The sequence below is a fragment of the Cicer arietinum genome, chromosome 5 (assembly GCF_000331145.2).
Source record: "Cicer arietinum cultivar CDC Frontier isolate Library 1 chromosome 5, Cicar.CDCFrontier_v2.0, whole genome shotgun sequence".
Classification (NCBI taxonomy): Eukaryota; Viridiplantae; Streptophyta; class Magnoliopsida; order Fabales; family Fabaceae; genus Cicer; species Cicer arietinum.
This window is the reverse complement of record NC_021164.2, coordinates 5,591,592-5,603,180: the sequence shown is the minus strand read 5'-3', so window position 1 is coordinate 5,603,180 and position 11,589 is coordinate 5,591,592. Positions and strand designations below refer to the sequence as shown.

At 27.7% G+C, this 11,589-nt stretch overlaps 1 protein-coding gene across 1 annotated transcript; it reads left to right on the top strand.

Annotated features, from left to right (window-relative positions):
- Positions 1-651: 651 nt before the first annotated feature.
- LOC101498748 (NAD(P)H-dependent 6'-deoxychalcone synthase-like) lies at positions 652-3,061 on the top strand. Its single transcript, XM_004499738.4, has 3 exons — positions 652-1,053; positions 1,696-1,939; positions 2,480-3,061. The coding sequence occupies exons 1-3, from the start codon at positions 731-733 to the stop codon at positions 2,858-2,860; spliced, it is 948 nt and encodes a 315-aa protein (XP_004499795.1). The 5' UTR covers positions 652-730; the 3' UTR covers positions 2,861-3,061.
- Positions 3,062-11,589: the final 8,528 nt, after the last annotated feature.

Below are 11,589 nucleotides of genomic sequence, written 5' to 3'. Positions count from 1 at the left end.
AAAAATAATTATTATCATCTACGTTAAAGAGTTGACAATATAATTGTTAAAGTTTAAACATTTTTTAAAATCGATAGGTAGTAAACCATGGGTGATGTTAAAATTTAGTTGTAAAAGTTTACCAATATATAGCATTTGTCTTTGTTCCTCCAATAATTAAAACGATAAAAAGATAGCGACAAAATCTAAAGCACAGTCTAGGGATGCAACGTGTAAATTAATATTTAATTTCTAAATAAACAAAGCAAAACAAAACAAAAGAATGAGTCAAATAGTCAAAAATATAATACTATATAGACATCATTGGACCAAGCCACCCCAACTCACCAACCTCACTAATAAGCCACCACACAAATTTCAAAATTGGAGTACGCAGAAAAAAAAGAGAGAATATATAATATTTTTAATAAATTAATTTTGTTAAATATTTTGTATTTTATTTATAGTATTAATTATTAATATTTGAATTTTAATATTTATTATAAATGATTATAAAATATATTACTTTAAAAGTAATATTAATTAAATGATGTAACTAAAAAAATGTATATTGAAAATTAAATTTATCTATTAATGAGTCACTTATTGTAAGATCCAAAAAAAAAAAAATAGTATCAATTTTTTCAGCTATAAAAAGGTGATAGCAAAGTTGAGTCCATCATCAATCACAACTCAACAAAGTGTAACAATCTAAAATTGAATTTTCTCAATCCAAAACAACAACAAAAACATGGGTAGTATTATTGAGATTCCAACAAAGGTACTTACCAACACATTTGATAAAGTAAAAATGCCAGTTATAGGAATGGGATCAGCCCCTGACTTTACATGTAAGAAAGACACAAAAGAGGCAATCATTGAAGCCATCAAACAAGGTTATAGACACTTTGACACTGCTGCTGCATATGGCTCAGAACAAGCTCTTGGTGAAGCTTTGAAAGAGGCATGTCAACTTGGTCTTGTCACTAGAGAAGAGCTTTTTGTCACTTCCAAACTTTGGATCACTGAAAACCATCCTCATCTTGTTGTTCTTGCTCTCCAAAAATCTCTCAAGTAAGTAAATTTTAATTCATATTGTAAATAGTTTTATGTTGGATTAAATAAGGTAGGATAAATTGTTTATAAATAGTGGATAATTTTCATTTTATAAATTAAGTTTTAGAAATTATGTTAGATTCAACTTAAATTCTAAAATAGTACAGACGTGTATTAAAAATTCATTGAACCACATACTATTAGGTCACTGCTATCATGTCATTCGGACACTCTCAAATGTCCAATCCTAAGTGCTGACTGAAATTATAAAACAAATTGATATTGCTTTCATTTGGAGTACAAAGTTTAAAATATGCAAAATTATTTCTTTTATACTACTTTACTCATATAGATTTTTTAATACATGGTACTTAATCAATATAATTTTTTTTTAATTCGGTATATATATTCATTATAGAAATTTCAAATATAAAATTTCTATAAACATATCTATATAGAGAAAAAAAAAATTACAAATAAAAATTTCTAAAACAAAATTTTCAATTGATATATAATCAATTTCATATATATTATAGACTAATATGCAAAATATTATATATTTACGCAAAATGAGTTGAACAATATACTTAAAGTTAAAAATCATATTTGAAGGCAAAAGCTTTAAATTTCAACTTCAAGTTAAAATATACTTTTGTGCAGGACTCTTCAATTGGACTACTTGGACTTGTATTTGATTCATTGGCCACTTAGTTCTCAACCTGGAAAATTTTCATTTCCAATTGATGTGGAAGATATCTTACCATTTGATGTGAAGGGTGTTTGGGAATCCATGGAAGAATGCTTGAAACTTGGACTCACTAAAGCTATTGGAGTAAGCAATTTCTCTATCAAGAAACTTCAAAATCTCATCTCTGTTGCCACTGTTCTTCCTGCAGTCAATCAAGTAAGTCATCAACCAAACCAATGTTTAGATTGAGACAACAAATTTTTAATCAAAATATGTTATCTCAATTGAAATAATCTATAATTATTTAGTTACCACAAAAAATTAAAAAACTATATATACTTACCAAGAATGAAGAAAATACTTTGTAAAATTGAGATATAGAGAAACTAATTTTACTTATGCAAAAGTTATATAATTGATGTGAACTTTTTTTAATTTTGTGTAAACTTTTTTTAAAACCTTCATTTTAAATGTTTTTAGTTTCTACACCTTTTGAATTAATAATCTAAAAAAATTATTCACTTTTAATCCTTATTTTAATTTTATAGATTTTTTTTAAAGATTAAAATTATCAATTTTTTACAAAAACTTTTTAAAATTATCAATTTTTTACAAAAACATTTTAAAATAAAGACTAAAAGTGAACAAAAAATTTTATAAAAAATTGAAATTTTTTTAATAGGGACAAAAAATAAAATTTTGAAATTTGATAGGGATGAAAAAATTATATTTAACCCTTAATCCATATATGTATAGGTGGAGATGAACCTTGCATGGCAACAAAGGAAACTAAGAGAGTTTTGCAATGCAAATGGAATAGTGTTAACTGCATTTTCACCATTAAGGAAAGGTGCAAGTAGAGGACCAAATGAGATTATGGAAAATGATATGCTTAAAGAGATTGCAAATGCTCATGGAAAATCTATTGCACAAGTCTCTCTTAGATGGTTATATGAACAAGGAATCACTTTTGTTCCCAAAAGCTATAATAAGGAGAGGATGAACCAAAATCTTCAAATCTTTGATTGGTCATTGACAAAGGAAGATCATAAAAAAATTGATCAAATTAAGCAGAACCGTTTGATCCATGGACCAACTAAGCCCAGCCTCAATGACCTTTGGGATGATGAAATATAAAAAAAATAAAATTCTTAAACTTAAAGTACTTATAGAAAGAAAAAACAAACTTAAAGTCCTTTAAATTTACCTCATTTGATTTAAATAAAAAAAACTTAAAGTACTTATTTAAATTATTAGATAACTCTTTGTTTCTTTTGAGTTTTCAATTACCTGTATTTTTGTATCTGATTTAAATAATCAGTTTTGCATTTCATTTTCTCCAAGTTATTTACATTTATATTTTATTTTACACTTGCTTAAAATTTGTATTGGCCTCGTTATACCATTTAATTAAGAGGTGTGTGTCCAACAAGTAAAACAAATATTGTATATTAAGATTTGCAAAAGAGGTAGATAAGCGAATCATTTTTTTTTAATATTCATTCACTCCAATTAATAAATATTATATATATCGAGATCATTACAACTCAACTAAAACTAAAAATGATAAATTTGCTAATAAACTCATGATATCTGGTTAGTAGCATAAAATAGAAAAATATCTACAAATATGACAAAAATAATCATGTCTCTAGAACTGTAATGTTGACAAAATTATTGATTAAAATTGTACTTCATCAAAACTAATTTGTCAATCTAAACGAAAGAGCATTGTAGCAAGACATGAACAAAACATCATATCAAGACGATGAACAAATACGGCGCCGCACTTAGATTACAAAACCACAAAACAAAATAAATTGTGTGAGTATCACTTATTTAAATAAAAGAGAGTAAAAAAAATAGACTTCAATGAATTTTTTGTCACTTTATTTTGTCTAAAATGAATTTTTAGTCCATTCATTTCAAATATCGGTTTTTTGGTTCCCCTATTAACTAATTCTTAGGATTTTTGGGGTCTCCTACAATTTTTGATGATGTGATACTCTAATAAATGACATGATACTTACATAATATTTATAAGTTTGATAAAATATTTTTCATCTCATTATTATTGTAGTTATTTTTATAACTTTATTTTACATATTAAAATATTAAATATAAAATTAATGAATTTTAAATATTTTAAATTAAGATAAATAAAAATAAATTTAATTATTTTATTAAAATATTTAAAGTTTTAGTTTTAACTTAAATATTTTAATTTATAAATAAAATTAAAAAAAATGTTTTAAAGAATATATTAAATAATATTAAAAATCTAATAAATTTACATATTAAAACTTATATTAAAAATTAAATAAAGTATATAAATTTTGAACATTTTAGTTTAATATTTTAAATTTTAATTTAAATATTTTAATATATATAAAAAATTATTTACAATAATAATGACACAGAAAATATTTTGGATAGATAATTATTTAGATAGATAATTTCGAACTAAAAAGATATATTTAAACTATTTTAAATAGATCAAAGGTACATTTAAACTAAAAAATTATTTAGATAGATAATTTCAAACTAAAAATTGATCCCGCATGAAATCAATAAAAAAAAAAAAAAAGATGAGAAGAGAAACTAAATGTGGCACATGGCATATTAAGTTTTTTTTAACAGTAAGTAGAGAAGTAAATCAAGAAATTAAAAGTTAAGAATCACTACAAAAGATTTATGGTTTAGTATTGAAAAATGTTACTAAATCGTTATATAATGTTATTATTTAAATTTAGTAACATTTTAACAAATTTTATATAAAGTCTATATTACTAAAAAGATTTAGCAACCGCTTTAATATCATCAGTAACATTTAAAATGTTACCAATTTAGTAGTTAATGTGTGGCTAATTTCTAGAAAACTAGATCAGCAAATTAACTTAGGAGCGGCTATTGAGTATGTCATAACATAGATTAGGAGACAATTTATAGTAGTTTATTTAAAGTTCAAATGTTAGTTCCAAATTCCTAGTTAAATTTATAGTAACTTTTAAAATATTCATAATAAATTATGATTTTTTTTTATCGTAGAAGAAAAGACAAATTTCACCATAATTAACTCACATAATATAAATCTTAAATTCGAACTAGAACAAGTTCAATCTAATAATATCGACATTTGTTTGAACTAAGGCTCAAATAGTCAATAAATTTTAAATATAGTAAAACTACTAAACGAAAGAGTCAGCATATTTTAAAAATACACAACTCACATTATTTTTAATATCCTTAGAAAAAGTAATATATTGCTATATGTGATAAAAAAAATTTGCAGATATATTGTTTCCATTGGAAAAAGTAATGGAAATAAGTTTGATATTTTGAATATTTGAAAAACATTGAATGAAATGACATGCATGATCTCTGAAACACCTAAATCTAAAATCCGAAAAGATAAATGTTTTGAAACAAAATTTGTATTGGAGACATTAGAAATCATGTGATCATTGGAATCAAAGGGTTATGTTATATTATTAGGAGTATTTGTAGCATCCTTCTTGAAAAATTGAAGACTTACCAAGAAATGGCAGTCCTCTTTTGATATGGCATTGATATTATCTTCAAGATTTGCACCATTGGGCTGAATTTCCTTGGAGTCAAAAGTAGAAGATAAATGAAATCATGATTCTTGGTGTTTGAAGGTTATGGTGATGGTGTTGAGCTTGCATGTGCAAGAAAAGGAGCAAACACATGAAGGAGTTTAATGGAGATCTTCAACCTCCTCCATAAGAGGATCTTTGATAATGATCGATCTCTTTGATTGATGGAATGAATGTCTCAAAGAAGGTTAGAAAGGCAAAAGTGATTATCTTTTGTGAATTTGTAGTGCAAATTTCAAAAATATTTAATGCAAATAATTCAATATATAACTTATATTTTACTAGAAATCTAAAAAATTAATTTTATTTAACTGAATTTTTTGATAACGATAAAATTATATTTTTATTAATCTAATTGAAAAACTATTTCTATAATAATATAATAATATATTTTTATTAGCTTATATTTTTTAGAATAAAATATATGCAAAATTAGCTTATATTTTTTAGAATAAAATATAAGCAAAATTAGTTTATATCTTTTGGAATAAAATATAAACAAAATTTAACTTCTCTTTCATTTAATGATAGAATCTCTAATTGATCGTTCATTTAATTTTACTTCTCTTATTTCTAGTTATCGAATTTAGTGATAATGGAGGGTAATTTAGACAAAAGACTTCAATTTTTATTGGGACTACATAGATTAAATGTGGTCATCTTCCATTACTAATATTAGTAATGTGACTTATTTTTACTTATATATAAGACCATCTTGAACATTTTATTTGCTTCTTTTTACAAGACTTTTTTGAATTTTCAATTCTATCAAGTATTTCTTTACTAATGTACATCTAATTAATTTACATATTTTTCTACAATCAACTATCAATTAGAGATAACAAAATGGATTGGGTCTGTCAAGGCAGGGCATTTAGCCAATTGTTTTTTATCAGGAGATTTGAAATTTTCAACTCGCTATCATTAGTTGGCCTGTTCCACCTACCTCGTGAAAAAAATGGGGCAGTACGGGTTGGTTCTTCGAAGTCTAAATAAAAAGAATATATTTTCGAAAATTGAATTTTGTACCCCAACAATTGAACTTATTGTTGAGACAAAATCTCAATTTAATGTTTTGATTAAAACAAACAAAAAGTTAATTAAGAATGTTAATTATGATTCAAAGTGTTTTGGTATTTAACATGTGTGTTTAAGTGTATTAATCAAACATATGATCCAAGTAAAGCAAGAATAAATTAGCATGAAAAGCAAAATCTGAACAAACAAGAAAGGAGAAAATTCTTAGTAAAATCTGGAAAACGGAGAATGTTCTCCAGTTTCAGAATAATCATCACAGCTCAAAAACCAACCAATCTCCACTAGTTAAAAGAAGTTTTAGTCTCTGGATTTTACATCTATATCATCAGCACTTGGCAAGGAACAAACTGAGATGATTAGATTCAAAGAAACTACTCAAATCACAAAGAGAGAAGATCACGAATTGGCAAGACCAACAGATTTTTGACATCATTCTGATCAATCTGGACAGTAGTGGAATGATCGTCACAACTCCAAAATCAATCAATCTCCATTAGTTCAAAGAAGATTATGCCTCTGAATTTCATGCTAATGTTATCAGTACTTGGCAAGGAACAAGTAAGAACAATTCTAGTCAAAGAAGGCATTCGAATCACAAAGAGAGAAGTTCACGAATTAGTAAGACCAGACATATCTGAACATTCTTGACAACATTCTGATAAAACTGGACAGCACTACATCATCAGCCTCCAGACTGATATACATTCTTCAATTTGTTATACTTGATCTTCTGCAACAAACATCTTTCTCCAGAATGATCAGACCACTCTCCAAATTGATTATCAATCTCCGTTTCTGTAGAATTTCAACATTGATCTCATTACTTCTACAGAAGTTGATTGAACTCCTTTCTGGGTGGAAAAGTTTTAACTTTGTAGCAGATCAAGGTTGATCTGAACTAGGTGCTGTAAAACCAAGAAGGTTCTTTGTTTTAAACACTTAGTGGAAAATCTCACGGTTGTGAGGACTGGACGTAACCCGAGTTGGGTGAACCAGGATATATCGTTGTGTGATATCTCTTTCCTTATCTATTTACTTTCAGTTTGATTGATTATCAAGTTAAATACATAAACTGAATTACCGATTTTAACTAACCAAAAACGTTCTTCGTTTTCTGTTTTCACAACCAAGATCAATCTTGAGTTATTTTCTTAAGTTTTTAACAGAAATTTTTAAAAGGGGCATTTACAATTCAAACACCCATTCCTTGTAAATCGCATTTTTACTTCACTCATACACCTCCATTTAAAATAAATTTCACTTAACTTACTAAATACCCTTAAGTATACAATAAAAACTAAAACAAATTCAGAAAAAGTAATTTTTTTTTTAAATTCTCTTATTGGAAATTTCACTGAAATTTTCGGTAGTTATTTTTCAATATGAGAAATGTGAAAAATTTGAAAATCCAGTAGTTGTTCTCAAGGTATTGAAATATAACTACCGGTACAACAATTTTTTTTTACATTTTTTCATTGAATTGTTTTTCCAGTGAGGACTAAAGGAGCGAAAAATACGGTAGAATATCCTCGAGTTTGATCTGCTACACAATCTAATAGGAGAGTCGTCGTTGAAAAAAGAAGAAATTGTAATTCATTGTTTGTGAATTTGACACATTAAACTAATAATAAATCACTTCCTTCCTCTCTTTACGGTCTCTTTGTTAGAGCGAGTAATGATAACAATTACTCGATTTTGTCAGTCAGCCTCTCTTGCCCATTATATGATAGATTCTCATGACTAAAATTTGATCAGTTGTGATTGTTCATTCAAATCTATACATAATGATGTTTTTTCATCCCTATTTCAAAAAAAAAATAGTTTTAACAAATCAAAAGAAAAAAAAAGTTATGTACAAATTTTGGAATTTCTTGTAGAATAAAATTAACTACTGGAAATTTCAAGGCACGAATTTCCAGTAGAATAAAAGTAACTACCGAAAATTTCAATTCACAAATTTTCAGTTGAATAAAAGTAACTACCAGAAATTTCAAGACACAATTTCTAGTAGAATAAAAGTAACTACTGAAAATTTCAAGGCACAAATTTCGGGTAGAATAAAAGTAACTACCAGAAATTTCAAGACACAAATTTTTTGGTAGAATAAATAGAATAACTGTTGTGGTGCTTGCTTTGACCTATATTATCCCTTCTTTAGCCTGTACAATTTGTCTTTTCTTCTCATCTTCAAGTATAGTCTCCTTAAGCTCTCCATAAAGGAAATCACTATTAACATCAAATTGATAAATGCACCAGGATTTAAAAACAACTACATCAATTACAGGCCTAATGGTACCCCGCCTTACCACAGGTGCAAACAACTCATTGTAATCAATTCCTTGTTTTTGGCAATACCCCTTGACTACAAACCTAGACTTGTGTTTTTCTACCTCATCTTTTTCATTTAATTTTGTTTTTGAACACCCATTTCACCCCAATTTTCTTTACATTGGGTTAAAGATCAGTCAACTCCCATGTTGAATTCCTTTCAATGGCTTCAATTTCAAGATCCATTGCCTATCATTTTTGCATTCCTTCCAACTTGAGTTTCTCCCTAATCCCGTTTTTTATTTTATGAGAAAACCACATCTCTATTGATCAAGATCTTCTTAGAGACTGGATCATACAATCTATATGCTTTGGAATCTTCCCTAACTCAAACTCCAAGTAGAACACACTTAGTACTTCTATCATCAAGCTTCTTTCTTTATTGACCAAGCACATGTAAAAAACCAATGCATCTGAATACTATAAAGAAATGGACAACACGTTTAAATCCAGTCCACAATTCTCTGGTGTAGCATCTTTGATTGGCACTGTTGGACTCCTGTTTTGAACAAACACTAACCAATTCACAGCTTCTGTCCATAACTCCTTGATAACACCTTTTTTAGATAGCATACATCTCACCATATTGACACAATTTAGGAAGTTCTCTTACCATACCTTTCTTAGCTAGTGTGATCAGTCCTTTTTGGCCCAAGTGGCCATACCTACAATGCCATAGGGGAGCATTGTATTCACTTGAAAGCTTAAAACATGATGGAAGCAATATTGTAGGAAAAATTGCAAACATCCTATTATAAGACATGTTTAACTCCAAAATCAATCCATTTTCTTCATGAAAAACTTTACATTTATTATGTTGGAAGATTATGATTAGGTCCTTTTCGTGCAATTGCCCTACACTAAGAAGATTATTCTTTAGTTCGGGAATGTAATAGACATTGGTGATAACTAGTACAAGATCTATAAATTACAATTGAATACTTCCCTTCCCAGGACCATCATTCTTTAATTATCACCCAATTTCACAAATACCCTAAACTCCTTATCTAAATCAAAAACCATTATTTATGGCCATACATGTGATTACTACAACCCGCGTCTAGGAACCATACATTTTTAGAATTGGACTCATCAATGGTGATTGCCATCAGCAACAATTCTTTATCTTCGTCAAACTCAGTATATTTGGCCTTTTCTTCCAAACTAGGACATTCATATTGAAAGTGTCTTAGTTTGTTATAATTGAAACATTCAATCAACTCATTGTTGAAAGGTTTGCCTCTGCTATGTCCACCCTTTCCACTTGTTCGACCTCGTCCTCAACCACTAGATCCTCCTGCGCGTGTAAGTTTCAATGCTTGTTCCTCTTCCTTATGCCCTTTCATTCTTTACTCGTGCGCCATCAAATTGCTTTAAAACTCATCAACAAAAACATTTGTGATGTCATTCGGTTGTTTTATAGAACACACAACATAATCAAATTATGCAGTTAGTGATATGAGAATCTTTTTAACAATTGTGACCTGGGTAATTTGCTCACCATTCATCTTTATACGATTGACTACATACAGGGTTCTTGCAAAGCAATTTGAATTCTTTACGCAACACTTGTAATTGTGCTCGTTTAACTTTTGTTGATCTGTGATACTTTTTCTTCATAAAACCCTTAATATCCTTGGAGATGTCTTTGGTGACGATCGTCTCAAGAATGATTTTGTCAATTGATTGAAACAAGTAGTTTTTGGCCTTGATATCCTTTAATTTGCTATCGACTCCCATCTTTGATTTGCTCTGATGTTGCATTTACAAGAGAGTTGAAAACTCCATTTTCAATCAAACTCCAGTACTCTTTTGAATTAAGGAGATTTTCCATCAACATGGACCGATGATGGTAGTGTCTATCAAATTTTGGTATCGTTGGTTGCTAGAAATGGCTCGATTCCGCCATATTATATGCTTTGGTTTTCTTTCGTCTTATCTCAACACACTCAAGAAACTACGATTTTCAGGATTATGCCTCAAATGGAGCTTTGATATCAACCGTTAGGATTATAAATATTGGAAGAAAAGTAATAGTTCTCTTATTCATTGTGTTTTCAAAACTTTATACAAGTTGTTATGGAAAACAATTATAACTAACTTAAAATGTTTAATTGGAGTTTTAATCCTCCTACTATTTTTACTGATTCACAAACTAGTTCATTATTTTAAAAGTCGACAATTTTGGTCAACCCCTCTGATTTTTTTAACTAAAAAATAATGACATGTGATGTTTTAAATAACGTGACATATAATACAATGATGTAAAATGACTAATACTCATGAAAATGAAATAAAACATCATAAAAACTTATATTTCAACTTCATAAATTTTTCATATTTTTAATTTAATCAATGACATATCAATAATTAATATGTATAGATGATTCTATACCATATAATTATAAAAAAGACTTAATTGCAGTTTTGGTCCCTCTATTATTATCAATTCACAAAATTGGTCCCACTATTTTTAAAGTCAACAATTTTAGTCATCGATTTGATTTTTCAACTAAAATAATGACAAACATATTTTAAATGATGTAACATATAATTATATGTATAGAACCATATAAATGCATTAATTATTCATGTCATTAATTAATTTAAAAGTATGTAAAATATCTGAAATTGAAAGCTTAATTTTTACTGCGTTTTATTCCAATTTCATTAATATAATAACTCTACATGATTTAAAAGTACAATTAAATCTATAAAAAAATTAAGAAAAAAAAAAATCATTGAAATTTATTTCATTTCTGTTTGATTCAATGTCAACGTCACAGTGTCCAAAGTCATTTAATTTTTCCCGCTGAATCCGCTTCCTCATCACAACCCCCAACTCCAACTTCCTTCCCACTTCATTAACACTAAACACACTTT